General features: G+C 34.9%; 1 protein-coding gene across 4 annotated transcripts in view; it reads left to right on the top strand.

Moving 5' to 3' along the window:
* Positions 1-22,474, top strand: part of LOC105483315 (sodium voltage-gated channel alpha subunit 2) — a 163,579-nt gene extending 141,105 nt beyond the window's left edge. For all 4 annotated transcript variants that reach the window (XM_071072873.1, XM_071072871.1, XM_071072874.1 and 1 more), the window contains exons 21-27: positions 3,402-3,524; positions 4,799-5,080; positions 7,786-7,839; positions 11,123-11,260; positions 11,622-11,726; positions 17,168-17,438; positions 19,054-22,474. In XM_071072873.1, the coding sequence (XP_070928974.1) occupies positions 3,402-3,524; positions 4,799-5,080; positions 7,786-7,839; positions 11,123-11,260; positions 11,622-11,726; positions 17,168-17,438; positions 19,054-20,249 (2,169 nt within the window). In that variant the 3' untranslated portion in view covers positions 20,250-22,474. The remainder of the gene's footprint in view (positions 1-3,401; positions 3,525-4,798; positions 5,081-7,785; positions 7,840-11,122; positions 11,261-11,621; positions 11,727-17,167; positions 17,439-19,053) is intronic.
* The last annotated feature ends 259 nt before the right edge of the window (positions 22,475-22,733 follow it).

Genomic DNA, 22,733 nt, shown 5'->3' on the forward strand with positions numbered 1-22,733 from the left:
AAACTATAACCATTCTTTTATTTGTATAATGGGATTATGCATGATACTATTTCTTTTCTCTATTTTCTGTATGTACCTATCATAGGTTGGCAAATCCATAATAAAAATATCTGAAACTTAATATATCAATGTAAGGATAAAAGTATTAAGTTAACACTACTTGGATATAAGGAAACTCTTAAGAGAAATCTAGTTGTCCCGCAGTTAATGATCATATTACCCAAAGTACTCTGATATTTACCTTTTTAGATTTAAGAAAACTATTATGATAGTATATTAAACTGATCAATACTTTGCTTTAAATCAAATATGCTTATTGCTCATCTATTTCATTATGAAAGATACAAATGTCAATAAGTCATTTTTCCAGTCCTGCAGGAGCTTACAGTTGAAAAGTGAGGACAGATGTGTACACAGTAAGTCGACACCTGTATTAGAAGTGCCACCTCTTTCCCCCCCCCCACCTTCAAAGACGTCCCGATGTTGCCCCAGGCCCTTGTGGCTGGTGCCAGGTTTGAGGGGCACTGAGGGGCCTTCTTGCTGTTGACCCCACAGGCACAGGAAGGAGAGCACAGATTGCAGGGCGCATGTCCTAGTCACGTGATTCTGCACACAGTGACCTGGGGGGCAAGAAGTGCCACCTCTTTACTTGAGGGAGGAGGAAAGGCTTCAAGAGGGAAGTGGAGTGTGAGCTGGAGCTTAAGAGATGTGAATGCCAGCAGGCACAGCTGAGGGAGGTATCGGGAGAACCCGCTCCCCATGTTTAACGTGGTTCTTTTCTATTTCCTAAGTATCTCGGCTGGGTTGAGAAATAAAGGGAAAGAGCACAAGAGAGAGAAATTTAAAGCTGGGTGTCCGGGGGAGACATCACATGTCGGCAGGATCCGCGATGTTCCCCGAGCCCTAAAACCAGCAAGTTTTTATTAGCGATTTTCAAAAGGGGAGGGAGTGCACGAACAGAGTGTGGGTCACAGAGATCACATACTTCACAAGGTAATAAAATATCACAAAGCAGATGGAGGCAGGGCGACATCACAGGACCACCGGATGAGGCGAAATTAAAATTGCTAATGAAGTTTCCAGCATGCATCCTCGCTGATAACATCTTATCAGGAAACAGGGTTTGAGAGCAGACAACCTGTCTGACCAAAATTTATTAGGCGGGAATTTCCGCGTCCTAATATGCCTGGGAGCGCTACAGGAAACCGGGGCTTTTTTCATCCCTTCAGCCTCCACCATAAAAGACGGCGCGCCTTGAGAGGGCCGTTCATAGACCCACCCTCAGGGTGCATTCTCTTTCTCAGGGATATTCCTTGCTGAGAAAAAGAATTCAGCGATATTTTTCCTATTTGCTTCTGAAAGAGGAGAAATATGGCTCTGTTCTGGCTCACCAGCGGTCAGTTCAAAGTGACGTCTCTTGTTCCCTGAACATCGCTGTTAACCTGTTCTTTTTTCAAGATGCCCAGATTTCGTATTGTTCAAACACACATGCTCTACAATTTGTGCAGTTGACACAATCACAGGGTCCTGAGGCGACGTTCATCCTCCTCAGTTTACCAAGAAGATGACAATGACGGGATTAAGAGATTAAAGTAAATACAGGCGTAAGAAATTATAAAAGTATTAATTTGAGGAATTAATAAATGTCCATGAAATCTTCACAATTTCTGTTCTTCTGCCGTGGCTTCAGCCAGTCCCACCGTTCGCGGTCCCTGACTTCCCGCAACAGGGAGGAACATGGATTCCTTAAAACATTGGTGCATGACATGCAGGGCGGGTTCCAGAAACAAGTAGATAGGGTGAGGTAAGCCTTTGTAATGGGGTGATGAGGTAAGAAAGATAAGTTAGAGAAGAGTTTGAAGAACCTGAGGTGCCATCCAAGGAAATTTGGACTTATGATTTAATAAAGAGGAAGCTATTGAAGAATTACATATAGGGAAGTGACAAGACCAACTTGTTGTTTTAGGGAGGGAAGTTAGGTGGAGGTGTGAATGATGGAATAGAAAGGAGATTATTTAGAGATTAAAACACCAATTAGGAGATTGCTGCAATGTCCCAGAAAGAGAAGGCCTATATGTATCTCCTTTTTCACATTTAGCTACACAAGTCACATAAAATTGAATGTTTTACAACCTCTTTTCAGTCAGTAAATACTACCTCATTCAGAATATTTTCCTCTGTCTAACTTTTATCTTTCGTCCTTTAACTTATGCTTATCTCTTTTTGGTTCTGTCTTCAGAGAAGGTAAAGTACTACAGGTCCTCATATCTTAAATACAGAAAAGCTTCACCAGTCATGATAATTCAGTAACTATTTTTCAATTATCTGTTAAGAAGGGACTTACAAAGCCTAAAAGTTTGGATTTTAAGGGAACTATATTAACTGTGTAAGACATAATTTTATAGCTCATTGTTTTCTGTGTTCAAGAGGCTTCACTTTCAAATTGCACATGCAAAATTGCTTTGAATAAGTTGTTTTTTGTAACAACTTTCAATGTGCTTCACTTATTTTGCTTAAAAAATATATTTTTCAAATATATATTAACGCCATACTCTGCAAAACTGTATTGCATATTTATTTTTATTTACCTGCTTTTGAAATTCAGGTGCACTTTAGAACAAAATATCTTTACTTAGCTTATATAATTTTAATAATTTTTCTCTATGTTTTCAAAGGAAATTGGACATGTGTATGTTCCCCTGAACAGTTTTCTTTTCCTTTTTAGCTAAGACTTTATAATTTTTATCAACTACATTGGTCATCTGTATGAATAACTAAAGACAACATTGTTCTTGCAATTTCTAATTTATCATAAAATCTCAACTTTTTTTATTCACTAATTTGGTCTGACCTAATTAATGATATCATGTCCTTCACACTGAAATTTGTAAAAAGTCAAAGCTGCTTTTTAGAGGCCTAGACCTTTTTAAATGTGTTCATGCTCATATTCACCAGTGGTTTGCATAGTTTACTTGTGTATCAAATGTTTCTTTCCATTTCAGATCTGATCAATATTATTAGAAATGATACAAAAATAAGTTTTACAGATGTGTAGAGGAAGATCACATTTTTCTCTCTTTTTTTTTCTTTACTTTTAATTTTTCAAAAACATTTCCTACCAAGAATCTTAAAATAGAACACATATATGGGCTTCTTTTTTATAAGTGTTCACAGACTAGTATCATTAACTTCACCCTGGGAACCTGTAGAAATGCAAATTCTTAGGCCTTTCCCCAAACTTACTAACTCAGACTCTGCTATTGGTGTTTTTAACAAGACCCCTGGGTGATTTTGAAATTCATGAAAGCTTGAGAATTACTGATTCATTGCATAGAGCAAGGCTGAACTGTGTAGACATTTTTGTATGTAAATAAGAAAATTGTGTTGCTTTTTCTGTATAGGTCTCATTGGTTAGCTTAACTGCAAATGCCTTGGGTTACTCAGAACTTGGTGCCATCAAATCCCTCAGAACACTAAGAGCTCTGAGGCCACTGAGAGCCTTGTCCCGGTTTGAAGGAATGAGGGTAAGACTGAATGCCTTAGAAATTGTCAGAATTATTATTGAGAGCAGACTGACACTTTGTATCATAGAAATGTCAAATTTATGGAAAATTTGTGTCCCACACATTCATACTGACATAGCTAATCAATCAAAAATAATATTTACCAGATGTCCATAATACTTGGCACTGCTGGAGTCACTCACAGAGTATAATAATGCCAGAGGGACTGTTTCTAATTAGCTAGATTTTCACTTGGAAAAATCTCTATAGTTATGCTGCTGATTTGAATCAAGATTATTTATGTTCACTTCATTTATAAATGTGCAGGAAATCCTACTCGCTGTAGTTTAAGCCTACCAAATCGTTACTCATCATTTCTTCACTAGTCCGCTGTGATACACTTTGAGCCTTTTGATGTTTGAATCAGGCCTTTTAGTTCTTAAACACAGGCTGAGATGGCTAAAAAGTAGGTCAACTGGAAATCTAACGCTCATTTAGAAGGGTAGTACAAAAGAACAGAGGAGTTTGTGCTGACATTTGTCATCCCCTGAGGCACAAAACCTGAGACCACATACCCACCACCTAGAAAATGATGATGCCTTGTCTCAGTGGTTTTAGCTGATTCAAAGGGGATTTTTTTTAAAATGATACTTTTTGTAATATTTGAAAGTAGTTACTTAGACTTCATCTGCATGTTACAATGACAACCAGAGATGAATGGTGTGTGTAGATGTGTGTCTGTGAGTGTCTGTATATGCATGGTTACATAGAAAAGAGTTATTAGCTGTTAAATTCTTTTTACTTTACCAATTTGAAAGAAAAGTTTTTGCAGTAGAAGGCTTAATAAACAAAAGGTATCAAACTTTCAGTACCAGAATACTTTTTGTATTTTCTGTGTGGAATTTGATCCCCAAGTGGTCTCTTTTACACTCTTTGGGCAGCAAATTGTATGGTTTGTACGATTTTTTTAAAGTGTTGTTGACTTCTATATTCATGTCACTATTTATACTCTTAATTATTTTTGGCATTTACTGTTAGTTCCATCCTTTGAGGTAAATTTGCTACGTGTATATTATTACCTCTAGAGAAAACATTCTCCAATATAAAATTCCTTGATAGTCTTCTGATTTATAATTTTAAAATTCTTAGTTGGAGCTATTAGAGTCCAGTTTCTTCCCAATATTCAATTGAAACAGATTTTTTTAATCATTTGACTGTTTTTGTAATAATGTTTAAAACTAAGTAAATATTTGTTGTCGGCTTTTCACTTACTCTTCCTTCTCATCCTGTGCCAGGTGGTTGTAAATGCTCTTTTAGGAGCCATTCCATCTATCATGAATGTACTTCTGGTTTGTCTGATCTTTTGGCTAATATTCAGTATAATGGGAGTGAATCTCTTTGCTGGCAAGTTTTACCATTGTATTAACTACACCACTGGAGAGATGTTTGATGTAAGCGTGGTTAACAACTACAGCGAGTGCAAAGCTCTCATTGAAAGCAATCAAACTGCCAGGTGGAAAAATGTGAAAGTAAACTTCGATAACGTGGGACTTGGATATCTGTCTCTACTTCAAGTAGTAAGTAATCACTTTGTTATTTTCCATGACGTGTAATTAAAATGGATGTAAAGTTCTTCTTCCTCATAATGAGATATCCACCTGTTAGAATGGCTATTATCAAACAGATAAATGACAATAAATGTTGGCAAGAATGTGAAGAAAAGGGAACCCTTGTACATTGTTGGCAGGAATATAAATTAGTATAGCTTTTATGGAAAACAGTACAGAGGTTCTTCAAAAAACTAAAAGTGGAACTACTATATGATCCAGCAATTCCATTACTGGGTATATATCCAAAGGAAATTAAATCAACATGTCAAAGAGATATCTGCACTCTCACACTCACTGCAACACTATTCACAATAGCCAAAATATGGAAACAACCTAATTGTCCATCAACAGATAAATGGATAAAGAAAACTGTGTGTGTGTGTATATATATATATATACACATATAATATACATAGTAACTGGAAAATGTACAAGACTTTTGTTTTCAGAATTACTATGTATATTATATGTATATATATACACGCACATATTTCTATATACACACATATAGATATATATACACACACTATATATGTGTATATCTATATGCACATATATATCAAAAGTGTATGTCTATATGTGTGTGTGTATATAGAAGTAGTCAGAGAAGGGGCAGAGCCTGTGGCACTAAGAAACTGAGAAAATGTACAAGACTTTTGTTTTCAGAATTACTGTGTCCACACAACAGAAAAGTATTTCAAAAAGTAAATGCATTTGAATGTATTTGTTTTCAGTTTAGGAAACTGCTTCTTTTTACAGAGTGTCTTAAAACAGTATGTTCAACAATATTAAAAAGATTTTCAAAAATAAGCCCTCATGATTGGTGATTGGTAATAATCATTTAAAAACTTATTGGATGTATATGTTTGTGTGTGTGTGTGTATATATATATATATATATATATATATATATATACACACACAAAGAAATACTATTCAGTCTTAAAGGAAGAAGGAAATCCTGTCCTTTTATACAACATGGATTCACCTGGAGGATATTAGGTGAAATAAGCCAGGCACAGAAAGACAAATGACACATGATGTCACTTGTATATGGAATCTAAAAAACACAAACTCATAGAAGCAGAAAGCAGAATGACAATCACCAAGGGCTATAGGATAATGGGAGATGTTGGTCAAAGGATACAAAATTCAGTTCGACAAGAGGAATACATTCTGTAGAGCTATTGTACAGCATGGTGACTATAGTTAATCATAATATATACTTGAAAATAGCTAAGAGAGTAGATATCATGTTTTCTCATCACAAAAAATGAGTATATGAAGCAATATATATGTTACTTAGCTTGAAGTAGCCATTCCACAATATACATATATTTGAAAACATCATTTTGTACAACATAAATATATTCATTTTTAATTTGTCAATTTAAAAAATGAATATATTTTTGAAAAGCAACTGAAACAAAAACGCATATACATTTTAGGAACTCTATATAGATGCACTAAAACCATATAAAAATGATATAATACTATAAAATAATAAAATAAAATTCTTCTTCCTCAGTGTTTACAAATACTTCCTTAGGCCCATCTGCCTAGATTCCTCTTACCATGATTGAATGATCTTTTCTGCCCCAGGCTGGAAACATGATAGTTCTAAAAACTTCATTGTCTCCCGACTATGCATTTGGTAGCACAGCAGAAGTCCTTTTCACTGGGTGTTTTATCTAGGCACTCGTTGTTTTCCTCCGTTTCTACTCTGAGGAAAGAAGTGCTGGCCCCAAGGGGGGTTGAAAAGGGGTGTGTGTGTGTGTGTGTGTGTGTGTGTCCGCATGCGTGTGTGTAGACAGAGAAAGAGAGAGACTTTCAGATAGGAAAATTGCTCTCTTGCAAATGAAAACTTTCCAATTGAGACTATTGTGTCTGCTATGCACTCATAAGAATTCATTCAGCTATTTGACTGACTGCAGTATTAAATATCCACTAGCTCCCGGACATAATCCACTTACACGATCCTCATGACTATTAAAATAGTCAGGAAAGGGGCAGAGCCTGTGGCACTAAGGAACTGAAAAAAAACGTACAGAAGTTTTGGTTTCAAGATTACTATGTCAACGGCACAGAAAACAAATATTTTAAAAAGGAAATGCAGTGGAATATATTGTTTTCAGATTAGGAAACTGCTGCCTCTTATAGAGTAATTACCTCAAAATAATATGTTCAACAATATTAAGAAGGTTTTCAAGAATAAACTGTCATGATCAGTGATTGGTAATAATCATTTAGAAAAAAATAGGTAGAAAAGAAAGCATTAAGATAAATAATGCAGCATATTTTTGAACTTGTCTGATGCTGATACTATATACATGAAATCTTGTCATCAAATTACATGATATATTTTTATATAAGCACATCAGAGTAAAACATTGTCAATATTGTTTTTATGATAGCATATTGTTACAGTAGATCATTATTTAATTATACATGGGGTTAAATATGCACATAAGATGTTATAGAGGAATATAAAGTTGAAGTATTTTCAATGCATATTATAAAACATTGCCTAAAAAGTACATACAAATTTCAAGCTTATTTATATGCCTATATTGAATACAGGTCAAATAGAATCTTGATCAATTATTCTTATCGAATTTATTTTCTAAAATTATAATTTTGGAAAAAAAGAAAATGATACGACTTTTCTTACAGGCCACGTTTAAGGGATGGATGGATATTATGTATGCAGCTGTTGACTCAAGAAATGTAAGTCTAGTTAGAGGGAAATTGTTTAATTTGATTAAATGTATATTTCTACAATATTGTAATTTAGTGACATTGTCAATAAAATAAAATTATGTGCTTAATGTGTAAAACATCTATATTATAAGGATAAAATATTTAATCATATTATTTCTTTCAAACTTATCATAGGATGATTTTCTCTAATCACTATGTATCTTTTAACATATCTTTTCTAGTATTTAGCAAGGCACCTGACACAAAACTTTATTGGATGTATTTTCTTTTTTTTTTTTTTTTTTTTTTTTTGAGACGGAGTCTCGCTCTGTCGCCCAGGCTGGAGTGCAGTGGCCGGATCTCAGTTCACTGCAAGCTCCGCCTTCGGGGTCTACGCCATTCTCCTGCCTTAGCATCCCGAGTAGCTGGGACTACAGGCGCCCGCCACCACGCCTGGCTAGTTTTTTTGTATTTTTTTAGTAGAGACGGGGTTTCACCATGTTAGCCAGGATGGTCTCGATCTCCTGACCTCGTGATCCGCCCGTCTCGGCCTCCCAAAGTGCTGGGATTACGGGCTTGGGCCACCGTGCCCGGCCTGTATTTTCAAAATGAGACATTTTATTTTTGACTCTCATAGTCCTGGTCATTTGTGCCCATGTTCTCATGGGCAATACTTTTCATCTGTAATAGATTTCCTCCAGCTTTTGATCTTCCTTGTAATAGGAAGGCTATGACTAATAATGGGGACAAAAATAAACAAACAACTTAGTGTTTCGCTTGGGAAAGTGAGATTAAGTGGTAGAAGGGAGGGACTTTCTGAATCTACTTTATACACACCAGTACTTTGAATTATTTTCTATAATTTTCATTAATTTCTCACTATTTAATGAGGAATGAAGTCATATTTTGGAAAAAAAAAAAAAAAAAAGAGAGAGAGAGATTGATTTCTGGTATGCCAGAGCATGATAATAAAGCTCAAAATGCTATTTCCCTGGCACCAGCAGCTAGCTTTCTGAGTGAAGAATTCCCGAGGTTTGGTTTTGTTTTTTGTTTTTTCCACTTCATAAAAACAGAGAGGGAGCAAGAAAACGTGAAAAGCCCTGCATTGTATCCTCTGTAAGTGCTATCAGGAATTCCAGTTATGAGATTTTTCTGAATAGTAACAATAGTTTGTTGTTTATCACTACTCACTATGCCAAGGACTTTCTCACATTATCCCATTTAATCCTGAATAACAACGTTATTGTATAGGGGATACTAGCTCTATTTTAGCACTGAAGCAAAGAAGCTTAATGCATTAAATGGTAAAACAAGTTTTTGAACCCTGACCACAAATAATGGCTCATACCCACTTTCCACAGTAGTTTCTTACCTTTTTGATTAATTAATTCAAAGCTCTCTCCACCTTCCTTATCAATAGCTTGTATGGCATGACACTTTTTCAGTTTCTTCTTTAATAACTTAGCAGACCTTTTCTGCTGCAAAACTCCTGGAATTACAAGCATATTAGAAAAATGAAAGTCAATTGAGCACTATATTTATGAAAAGTTGCTGGATCTTACTTTAATTAGTAAATTGCATCAGAGAAATGCAAATTTAAACCAAAATAAAACATTATCTACACACCTACCAGATTGGCGATACTAAAAAGTCTGACAATACCAAGTTTTACCAAGGATAAACAGCAATAAGAACACTCATACAATGCTGATAGGAAAAAAAATAGACAAATAATCCTTTAAAAACAGTTGGGTATGATCACATTATTTGAGAAAGTTAAAGATATTTTTTAATTCTGCAATTCTACTTTGAACAATGTATCCTAAAGAAACTTATGCACATGTTTAGGATAATCTATGTACAAAGATGAATATAATTTTTTTTTTCACTTGAAAAAAACTGGGAGCAAATAAAAAATAGTAGAAATAGGCAAATAATTGAATAGTATATAGTGATGAAAATGAATGAATACAGCTATATACAACCACATGGATGAGCCTTAAAAATATAACATTGAGTTAAAGAAACTAGACAGATACTATAATTCTACTTACATAAAGTTCAAAGTTGACAAAACTAAGCTTATTGTTCAAAAATGCATACTGAGGTGTTAACTCGAAAGAAAAAACCAGGACATAATTATCATAAAAGTCAGGATAATGACTACCTCTAGCAGGGGTGATGGAGTTTATGTTTGAGAAGGATACACCAAGGGTTTCTGAAGTCGTAGGAGTGACCTGGGTTATGGATTTCACTTATAAAAATGTATTATATTTTGCATTTATGTATTATGCACTTTCCTATATGTATATTGTCTTTCAAGAATTTTAAAAATATAATTTTACATCACTGGTAACTAAACTCACATACACAAATAAAATCTCATCAAAGAATAAGTAGTTTTACATTATTTCTGATATTTTCCATTTTGCTGTATTTCATTAGAAAAAAAAATTATGCTGGTCATAATCCTCTAAATTGATTTAATAACACAGTGGGTTATCACTTGCATCTGTTATCAATCTATTATCATCATCAGGGATTGGTTAACTGAGTTGGTTAGAACAATGTCCTATTAGACCTATTAGACCTAAAGCTCAAACCTACTATCACACATTTTTCTAATCAAAAGTGGGCTAGACAAGTGATAGTATCATTGTTACAGAAACTGTCCCTACTGAATAGGATAAAGCAATAGACTCATTTTCAGAAAGGAAAGATCAACCTATATACCTCCATGCAGACATAATACAATGATTCTTGCCTATCTAAAGAAATGTATTATACCAAACCCTTACACTTAGTTGTAATTACTACTGACTGCCACTGTTCTAAGCATATTATATGTTAATATAGTTAATCTTTACAACCACACTATGAGGTTTAGGTTTGATTATTTTCATTTCACAGATGAGAAAACTGAGGCAGAGAAAGTAAATCTTAAAAGTTGTGACATAGAATAATGTGACGCTGACATCTCTTTTGTAAGAAGAGGAAATCTTTAATTTGCATGCGGTGTTGGGAACTTTGCTTACAAAGGAAAGTGCATTCATAATCTGGGCATTTATTGGATGAAATTGTCTATAATATTTCAGACTTCTATACGAGTTATTTCATTTTCTCAGGTAATGAATAGTCTTGCAGAACTCTTCAATAAGCATGTGAGATTTGAAGGCTCATAAAATCTGTTTAATGTTTGTTTCTTTTCATTCCAGGGATTAAAACATGCTTAGATAATTGAAAACTTACTGGTGTGCTTTTTATGAAACAAGTGTTAGATATAATGGTTACAATTCTTCATATTTTTTAGGTAGAATTGCAACCCAAGTATGAAGACAACCTGTACATGTATCTTTATTTTGTCATCTTTATTATTTTTGGTTCATTCTTTACCTTGAATCTTTTCATTGGTGTCATCATAGACAACTTCAACCAACAGAAAAAGAAGATAAGTATATTAAAACTTCATATTTGCTCTGAAATATGAAGTAAATATTTCATACTGTTTCCTTTAGCCTCCAAAATGCAATCACCAAAAAAAATATAAAATTCAGAAATTATTTTGAGATATTTGATAATGGATAAGCTTTAAAGAAATCAATAATTCACATAGCGTATTTTTGATATTTTTAGTCTAGAAATATGACTAATATGGCATAATTTATGTATTGAATAAAGGCATCTCCATAAATACAGATATTAGCAACAATAGAATGAAATGTGGGAGCCAATTTTCACATGATTACTAAGGTGGATTTTATAGCCAGCAAAGAACACAATTTTAACAAGTTTTGCTTTCATTTCTTTACTTTGGAGGTCAAGACATTTTTATGACAGAAGAACAGAAGAAATACTACAATGCAATGAAAAAACTGGGTTCAAAGAAACCACAAAAACCCATACCTCGACCTGCTGTAAGAATAGTATATTTTCATTGCCTGTTAAAGCTATGTTACCTAACATTTTCACACCCAGAATTTCTAGAAACTAGTTATTTTTGTGGCTTTGTAACACAGTTTTTTTACCTTAATCATGTGACTAGCTAGTCTAAATAGCTTGAATAAATGTATTTTACATATGTAATGTTTAAATTATATAAGGCATAACATATTTTATATGTAAACATATAAAATACATAGGAATAAAATTTGCTATACTTAAGTGCCAGTAGTATCATACAAGCTGATGTCATTAAGAAGCTTCTAATAACATAAAAAAGAAAATACATACATACATACATACATAATGTGAAAATATTAAATGTTCTCAGAGTACAGAGGAGACGGATTAGAATAATTGGTACATCCCAGATTGGCCTCAGTCTTTGTTCAACTCTGCAGATTGAATGGAATCATTAATGAAACAGGCCACAGGTTTTGCTTTTTTCTGGTTAAACAAAAAAAAGGCCAACTTCATATTTTCTCCTACTATCCCACCCTTAAATGAGATGATAGCATTCTTTTAAGGGCTTTTTATGGCTCTTCCAGGTGTATATTTGCCAGTGATACTATTCGTTCAGTTTGGCTGCTGCAGGGAGTTGCCAGGAAAATCGCTAAGTTTGTCTATCACTCCTGAAGGACTAGCTCAGATATATAAGTCTCAGAACATCTTCCCCAAGATATACATGGTATAAAACACTTCAGTGTTTCTCAGAAATCTTGACTCTATAAATTTATTGGTGACAATATAAAACAGACCATAATTAAGTGTTCAGTTGGTAAGCCGGCCAATAACTCAAAGAAAATGGATAGCTATATTGGGTCAAACATAAAGGGTGTACAATTTGAGCCTAGTCTTTAGGAAATAATACAATTTGAATGAATAGAGAGAGACGCAGAGAACATTTACTATATGAGAACGTGTATACTTCATAGCCATATAGATAAATATATCAGCGGAGAATAGTGATGCATTTGAATTAGTGAGTAGTAAACCTTGGTTTTCCAAGTTAAATGAGTCAAGGTTACCATACAAGTCTGAAGAAATTTGTGCTAATTAAGCAACACAAATGCAATATAGTTAACAGAACAGCCTAGTAATGTGAAAAGAAAGATTTTAGAGAGTTTAACCTAGAGACTGGTGTGGAAAAATGTTAGAGGCAAAATAACCCTGGGCCATAGACAGGAAGATAAACACTTATATACAAGAAGATGAGTCCATAATCTGTGTCACACCAACTGGACTGGAACTACTCCAGGAGTGAAGTTAGCCAATAAGAAGGCTCAATTGGGATGAAGCACCTATGAAACACAGGAAAAGAGGGAGGACATGTAGATAACAGAGAATCTAAAACATAAACCTGTTGATGTTTTGTGAGACTGTTGGTTCCACTATCATAAACTGAAGTCATATGAAGGCATTGGGAAAAATAGTGTCAGAGCCTATGAAATGTCCAGACTGAGAAAAGGATTTTAGAATTGTCAGAACAAAATTCAGTTGAGCTCTGAAGCACAGATTCATTTTTGAAAAATAATTAGAATAGAGAATAAAACAAAATTCTCAGAAGACCGTGCATACTTCACCAAGATATAGGAAGAAATAAATCAATGAAGAAATGAGATTGTGTTTACTTCCATCAGATGACATGGATTTACCTGGGTAGTGGTAGGGGTATGTGGAAAAAGTTCAACACATTCAGCTAGAATGTTATCAGTGACAATTTGACAACTTAGGAAGTAACTGGTAAAATCCACATATTCTTCATTGACAATATATACTATGCAGTATGCCAGGCATTTGAACTTAAATATTGAACAGTTTGGAGTCTAGTTAATGCAACAGATAGTAATCAAATAGTCATGCCAAAAAATGGAAACCTCCCAGGAAAAAAGGGATACATTCAGCTGTGAGAACTGATTATAGGGAGGGTACCGATTAATCAAGGAAGTTTAGGGAAGGCTTTGTTAATATAATACACTAGCTGAGGATGGAAAAAGAATAGAAAGCATCAATAGCCAGAGTGGGATGAGAAGAGCCCTGTAGAAGGGGAAGGAATATGTGAAGGTCCTTATGTAGGAGGACTGGTGAGATTGGAGTGCAGAAAGTCAAGGTTCATTTGGGACACATTGAGAATAAAGAGGTTAGGATAAGCCCAAACTTTTCTGGGCCTTGGAGGCCATGTTCAAGAATTGTTTTCATCCTAAGAGCAGTAAGAAACCATTAAAATGGACCCAGTCAGTCTGGGCTTTGTGTTGATCACTCAATCAGCTTCATACAGGCTGTGTGAATACATTGTAGACTTGTTTTGGAGCTATTTCAGAGATGGTAGGTAGCCTGAACCATAGTGATGTGGAGATTAATAAAAGTGGATGGATTTGTGAGCTATCACCAGAGTGAAATTTAAAAGTTTGTCTATTAATTGAATATGGGAACTAAAGAAGGAACCAACAAGAATGACTGGTGTGTTTCTGCTTTGCACAACTGGATGAATACTGGTGCCATGCAGGAAAGGAAGAAGGGACATGAGTGGTGAGAAAACTGGAGATACTAGTTTGCAGAATTTGGCAACCAAGGCAGAGTAAGAGAGTGAGAGGAAGGAGGAAGGGAAATAAATGATGAATATTTAGAAGAAGTAGCAAAATAAAGGTTTCTTAAGATTGAGAGATTAGGTTCAAAGCAAAGCAAAAGGAATTTTAGAGAGGAAAAGATCAAAGAGAGAGGGAATAATTATGGCATAAAAATGCACAAGATGTGGGACAAGAACATAGTGGTCTAGGGTAGGTTTAGAAAGAAAAAGGGGCTGAGTCCTCTAATGAATTTGGAGTAATATATGAAAAGAACATGGAAATTAAGATAATATGAAATGCAAAGGGAAATAGAGGAGTTTATTTAAACTGTTTAAATTTAATGTTCTCAAAAAAAAAAAAGTAAAAATAGAGGGCAAGAGAGTGGAAATTTATGAGAAGTTTGGAATTATCTTTGGAGAAAATGAAGGACAAACGATTGCTAATTGTTAAATGTGAAGAGCCAAGATGAAGTTAGAGAACATAAATTTTTGGTAAGATCTTCAGAATTATCCATCTTGTTCCAACATATTTGACACCCTAGGATTTAAACGGGAGAACAGAACACAGAGACTTGGGATTGCAGTTGTACATTGAGTGTCTGTCCCATTGGACAACTCTATGAGTAGGGAATCTAAGGAGCTTTTTATTGGTCATGGTGATACTAAAATTAAGAACTAATTTCTGCTTTTAATATATTTTTAACTTACTATACTCTAGGAGGCATATCTGAGAGAAAAATGGCACTGCTCTGCTTTTGAGGGGCCTCGAAACAAGTGGAAGAGAAAGAAAACTAAAATTGAATAAGAGCAAACCATTTGCAATACAATGCCATACATTTTATGATCAACGAAAAAACTCAGTTTTCTGAGAGCACTAAGTGCTTTACACTCAAAACTGAGTTAGAATTCATGAGACAGAGAAGGGGTGGGGGACATCTGTTTTAGACAGAGTAGTAGACAGATAAACTATGTAAAATGATACAGGAGAACCTTCATAAGCTTCTAAGAGTGGTAGGTAGGAAATATCAGAGGGTGGAAGTAAGGGGAACATACCAGACTTGGAAAGGTAAACCACAGTAAATTAAGAATTAATAAGGAAAGGTTTGAACTAAAACTACACACATTCATTAGGTTGAAAGAGGCCCTGAGAGGAGAGATCCAGCTGCAGTAATAGAAATCTAGTTGAGCAGGCCAAATACACATTCAGAGGAAAGAGCAAAACAAAACAGAACAAGTAGTGTTTGATGTCCAAAAATCGCCATTGAAAGTAATGGAAGCCTCCCTATAGAAAGAGGGCAGAACACTAGGACGTAGAATCAGGCCACTAAAAGTGTCAGGATCTGGGAAAGCAAGCCATTAAGTGTATATGTAGCAGAGTATTAGTCATTCTAGTTGCAAAGGTAAAGTAAGGCAGCCCAACAGGGGTAAGTCAAGACCGGATCCCTAGATTACCTGAGAAACAAAGCAGATACGTGCAAAATGTAACAATGCAGAAACAAATGATCAGAACTGTTTTACAGTTTGGGGACTTAATTCCATAAGCAAGACATAAGGCAGTTAGTACTTGGAAATAAGGTCCAAATAGACTAGGGCAAAGGTTGAATATTTCCATTGTGACTTTTAAAAAGACAATTTTATTCTTACAGAAGAGTTACCCATAATGCATACTCTAATGAATATAGACACAGTGTCCTCTTAATTTAACATCTTATGCAACCATAGATCAGTTCTCACAACTAAGAAATTAACTTTGGTATAATACCATTAAATAAAATACAGAACTTAGTCAGATTTCACTATTTTTTCCACTGAAGCTTTTTCTCTTGAATAATAATTTTTAAGGCATCTCAGCTGAACTTTAAGATGAAATTTAAGATACTGTAGCTTTAGTGGGAGAATATAAAGTCAGAAACCAGATGAAAAATTTAAAAAGAGAGAGGAAAACTTAGAGAAGTATTTATTTATTAGTTATTTAAAGTAAAATTAATACCCTCACAACACATGGCATGAAAAATTTTATTATATGGCAAATATTTACTAACTGTCCGTCATAACATGATAGTGTTCTGTGCACTGAGAACATAATAGGTGAGTTTATAAAACCTGGTATCATTGTTAGCACAAATAAAACAAATACATTTGAATAGAGCTGAATATACAATATACAAAATTTTCTTCCAAGTATACAACAAAAATAAAATACACTACTTCCTTTAATAGAATAGAACATTGTAAAATGTTCCATTGCAATTGATCCTCACGTAAGTACTATACAGTAGCATCAAGAGATAAGATTTGAGACCGGGCATGGTGGCTCATGCCTGTAATTCCAGCACTTTGGGAGATCGAGGTGGGCAGATCATGAGGTCAGGAGTTTGAGACCAGCCTGACCAACATGGTGAAATCCCATCTCTACTAAAATTACAAAAAGTAGCCGGGCGTGGTGGGGTGTACCTGTAATCCCAGCTACTCAGGAGGCTGAGGCAGGAGTATCGCTCGAACCCAGGAGGCGGAGGTTGCAGTGAGCCAAGATCACGACACTGCACTGCATTCCAGCCTGTGTGACAGAGCCAGACTCCATCTCAAAAAAAAAAAAAAAAAAAAAGAGAGAGAGAGAAAATTTGAGTTCTAACCTGGAGCTTCCCTATATACACTACTTACCTAAGGCAAGTTACCTCATCTCTCCAATCACTGGTTTTGCAAGGAATTTTTTTTTTTCTAAAATGTTGTGAGAATTAAAGGTGTGTTTTTATAAAAGCAACAATTTTATGTTGCTTTCTTAAAATCAGAAGAATTGAATTCAATTTTTTAAAAGTTTCTAATGGAACTTTTACGTATTATTTGTTCCAGAACAAATTCCAAGGAATGGTCTTTGATTTTGTAACCAAACAAGTCTTTGATATCAGCATCATGATCCTCATCTGCCTTAACATGGTCACCATGATGGTGGAAACCGATGACCAGAGTCAAGAAATGACAAACATTCTGTACTGGATTAATCTGGTGTTTATTGTTCTGTTCACTGGAGAATGTGTGCTGAAACTGATCTCTCTTCGTTACTACTATTTCACTATTGGATGGAATATTTTTGATTTTGTGGTGGTCATTCTCTCCATTGTAGGTAAGAAGAGGTGCTTTTATTCAATTAAGAAATATAGTAGTAAAAATGTGTGTTTTAAAACTTTAGAGGTGTTTTTCACTAATCTTTCTCATTCATCCCAAACTCCCAAATAAAAATCTAATAGTCCATTTCTTTAGTTTGCCATTTCTCTAATTGCATGCCATACTTGAAATGATGAGTGGAATAAAATGAATTTGTATTTTCAGCTTTCAATTATTCTCATTTAATATTTTCATATATTCTCATTCATTCTCATCTCGGAAGACAATAACTGCAACTTTGGCAGAATACTCTTGTACCTGGTCATACTCCTGTGGTATTGATAGTTACTACTTTGAATAAACAATCATTCCACACACATATATACATAAATCATTTGAAGTGGTCACATAATTGATAAATATGACCTCTTAAATAATTGGAATATTGTGTATGTGCAGTTATATATATAATTACACATATATAAGTTTCATGTTATCTTTGGGTGCAGTTTTCTGTAGTTTGCAGTATTTCTTTTTGGAAGCAGATATTTTGTTTGAAAATCCAAAACAAATTTGTTAACATCAATGATACATTAATGTTAGAATACATACATATATTAAGTGCTAGGAGTGCAAAAGGCTTATTGGAAAAATATATATATATAGTGTTTATGTATAAGATACTAAATGAGGTACTGGAAGTAAATATAAGAAGATTTAAGAGACTGTTCTCCCTATATGGGGAAAGAGAACATTCACATGGAGGGGAAAATCATATAGCACTCTTTAAACTACTTTCTTTAGTAGAATAGAACATTGTAACAATGTTCCATTGCATCTGATTCTCACATAAGTGCTATGAGGTAGCATGAGGAGGTAAGATTTGATATCTGCCCTGGAGCTTCCCTATTTACACACCTGCTCAATGACCTAAGAGAAGTCACCTCAGCTCTCCAATTCCTGGTTTTGCAAGGAATTTTTCTGTAAAATGTTGTTGTGAGGATTAAATCAGATTATGTATATATATACATGCACTTAGCACTGTGCCCAGCATGAAGAAAATACTCAGTAAATGGTCAGTGTGACCACAAGAAAAAATTGATATTATCACCATTTACTGATGCATAAAAGCAAGTGCCAGGATTCAGTCCCAAGTATATCTGTCTCCAAAGTCTATGTTTTCTTCTGTACATCACACTGCCTACTCCCAAATGAAACAGGATCACAGCCATCTCTGAAAGTTAAGAACTCTTATATTCCTGATCCAAAATCATATGCCTTTAGTTCTTATGCAAATACTATAACTAGTATTTTGGACATATAAATTAATTTCTGTACTTGGCCGTTGTATGCTTCATGATGTCTTTAGACCTTCCAGGGTTGAGTCATTTTTTTGATAGATGCTTTCCTTGAACTAGGAAAAATGACCCTTGTTATCTTCACTTAAAAGATGTCAATGTTATAACACAAAACATACCAGTTTCATTTTGCTGAACAAATATTGCAGATTATTTGCATACATACATGTACCTAACTGTCCTGTTCACATTTTGTAAAACTAACCTAATTATGTAAACTTTCATTTGCTACTATTAAGTATAACATTATTTTTGTTATTTGTTGATTTTCTACAGGAATGTTTCTGGCTGAACTGATAGAAAAGTATTTTGTGTCCCCTACCCTGTTCCGAGTGATCCGTCTTGCCAGAATTGGCCGAATCCTACGTCTGATCAAAGGAGCAAAGGGGATCCGCACGCTGCTCTTTGCTTTGATGATGTCCCTTCCTGCATTATTTAACATCGGCCTCCTGCTCTTCCTGGTCATGTTCATCTACGCCATCTTTGGGATGTCCAACTTTGCCTATGTTAAGAGGGAAGTTGGGATCGATGACATGTTCAACTTTGAGACCTTTGGCAACAGCATGATCTGCCTGTTTCAAATTACAACCTCTGCTGGTTGGGATGGATTGCTAGCGCCTATTCTTAATAGTGGACCTCCAGACTGTGACCCTGAAAAAGATCACCCTGGAAGCTCAGTTAAGGGAGATTGTGGGAACCCATCTGTTGGGATTTTCTTTTTTGTCAGTTACATCATCATATCCTTCCTGGTTGTGGTGAACATGTACATCGCGGTCATCCTGGAGAACTTCAGTGTTGCTACTGAAGAAAGTGCAGAGCCTCTGAGTGAGGATGACTTTGAGATGTTCTATGAGGTTTGGGAGAAGTTTGATCCCGATGCGACCCAGTTTATAGAGTTTGCCAAGCTCTCTGATTTTGCAGATGCCCTGGATCCTCCTCTTCTCATAGCAAAACCCAACAAAGTCCAGCTCATTGCCATGGATCTGCCCATGGTCAGCGGTGACCGGATCCACTGCCTCGACATCTTATTTGCTTTTACAAAGCGTGTTTTGGGTGAGAGTGGAGAGATGGATGCCCTTCGAATACAGATGGAAGAGCGATTCATGGCATCAAACCCCTCCAAAGTCTCTTATGAGCCCATTACCACCACGTTGAAACGCAAACAAGAGGAGGTGTCTGCTATTATTATCCAGAGGGCTTACAGACGCTACCTCTTGAAGCAAAAAGTTAAAAAGGTATCAAGTATATACAAGAAAGACAAAGGCAAAGAATGTGATGGAACACCTATCAAAGAAGATACTCTCATTGATAAACTGAATGAGAATTCAACTCCAGAGAAAACCGATATGACGCCTTCCACCACATCTCCACCCTCGTATGATAGTGTGACCAAACCGGAAAAAGAAAAATTTGAAAAAGACAAATCAGAAAAGGAAGACAAAGGGAAAGATATCAGGGAAAGTAAAAAGTAAAAAGAAACCAAGAATATTCCATTTTGTGATCAATTGTTTACAGCCCGTGATGGTGATGTGTTTGTGTCTACAGGACTCCCACAGGAGGTCTATGCCAAACTGACTGTTTTTACAAATGTATACTTAAGGTCAGTGCCTACAACAAGACAGAGACCTCTGGTCAGCAAACTGGAACTCAGTAAACTGGAGAAGTAGTATCGACAGGAGGTTTCTATTTTCACAACCAGCTGACACTGCTGAAGAGCAGAGGCGTAATGGCTACTCAGACGATAGGAACCAATTTAAAGGGGGGAGGGAAGTTAAATTTTTATGTAAATTCAACATGTGACACTTGATAATAGTAATTGTCACCACTGTTTATGTTTTAACTGCCACACCTGCCATATTTTTACAAAACGTGTGCTGTGAATTTATCACTTTTCTTTTTAATTCACAGGTTGTTTACTATTATATGTGACTATTTTTGTAAATGGGTTTGTGTTTGGGGAGAGGGATTAAAGGGAGGGAATTCTACATTTCTCTATTGTATTGTATAACTGGATATATTTTAAATGGAGGCATGCTGCAATTCTCATTCACACATGAAAAAAAATCACATCACAAAAGGAAAGACTTTACTTCTTGTTTCAGGATGTTTTTAGATTTTTGAGGTGCTTAAATAGCTATTCGTATTTTTAAGGTGTCTCATCCAGAAAAAATTTAATGTGCCTGTAAATGTTCCATAGAATCACAAGCATTAAAGAGTTGCTTTATTTTTACATAATCCATTAAATGTACATGTATATATGTATATATGTATATGTGCGTGTATATACATATATATGTATACACACACACACACAGAGATGTACACATACCATTACATTGTCATTCACAGTCCCAGCAGCATGACTATCACATTTTTGATAAGTGTCCTTTGGCATAAAATAAAAATATCCTATCAGTCCTTTCTAAGAAACCTGAATTGACCAAAAAACATCCCCACCACCACTTTATAAAGTTGATTCTGCTTTATCCTGCAGTATTGTTTAGCCATCTTCTGCTCTTGGTAAGGTTGACATAGTATATGTCAATTTAAAAAATAAAAGTCTGCTTTGTAAATAGTAATTTTACCCAGTGGTGCATGTTTGAGCAAACGAAAATGATGATTTAAGCACACTACTTATTGCATCAAATATGTACCACAGTAAGTATAGTTTGCAAGCTTTCAACAGGTAATATGATGTAATTGGTTCCATTATAGTTTGAAGCTGTCACTGCTGCATGTTTATCTTGCCTATGCTGCTGTATCTTATTCCTTCCACTGTTCAGAAGTCTAATATGGGAAGCCATATGTCAGTGGTAAAGTGAAGCAAATCGTTCTACCAAGACCTCATTCTTCATGTCATTAAGCAATAGGTTGCAGCAAACAAGGAAGAGCTTCTTGCTTTTTATTCTTCCAACCTTAATTGAACACTCTATGATGAAAAGCCCGACTGTACAAACACGTTGCAAGCTGCTTAAATCTGTTTAAAATATATGGTTAGAGTTTTCTAAGGAAATATAAATACTGTAAAAAGTTCATTTTATTTTATTTTTCAGCCTTTTGTACATAAAATGAGAAATTAAAAGTATCTTCAGGTGGATTTCACAGTCACTATTGTTAGTTTCTGTTCCTAGCACTTTTAAATTGAAGCACTTCACAAAATAAGAAGCAAGGACTAGGATGCAGTGTAGGTTTCTGCTTTTTTATTAGTACTGTAAACTTGCACACGTTTCAATGTGAAACAAATCTCAAACTGAGTTCAATGTTTATTTGCTTTCAATAGTAATGCCTTATCATTGAAAGAGGCTTAAAGAAAAAAATCAGCTGATATTCTTGGCATTGCTTGAATCCAATGTTTCCACCTAGTCTTTTTATTCAGTAATCATCAGTCTTTTCCAATGTTTGTTTACACAGATAGATCTTATTGACCCATATGGCACTAGAACTGTATCAGATATAATATGGGATCCCAGCTTTTTTTCCCCCCCACAAAACCAGGTAGTGAAGTTATATTACCAGTTACAGCAAAATACTTTGTGTTTCACAAGCAACAATAAATGTAGATTCTCTATACTAAAGCTATTGACTTGTAGTGTGTTGGTGAAATGCATGCAGGAAAATGCTGTTACCATAAAGAACGGTAAACCACATTACAATCAAGCCAAAAGAATAAAGGTTTCGCTTTTGTTTTTGTATTTAATTGTTGTCTTTGTTTCTATCTTTGAAATGCCATTTAAAGGTACATTTCTATCATGTAAAAATAATCTATCTGAAAAACAAATGTAAAGAACACACATTAATTATGATAATTCATCTTTCAATTTTTTCATGGAATGGAAGTTAATTAAGAAGAGTGTATTGGATAACTACTTTAATATTGGCCAAAAACCTAGATATGGCATTAGGTAGAGTAGTGGAAAGTTACAAAAATTAATAAAAAATTGACTAACACTTTAAGT

The sequence above is a fragment of the Macaca nemestrina genome, chromosome 11, assembly GCF_043159975.1.
Source record: "Macaca nemestrina isolate mMacNem1 chromosome 11, mMacNem.hap1, whole genome shotgun sequence".
In the NCBI taxonomy this organism is placed as follows: domain Eukaryota; kingdom Metazoa; phylum Chordata; class Mammalia; order Primates; family Cercopithecidae; genus Macaca; species Macaca nemestrina.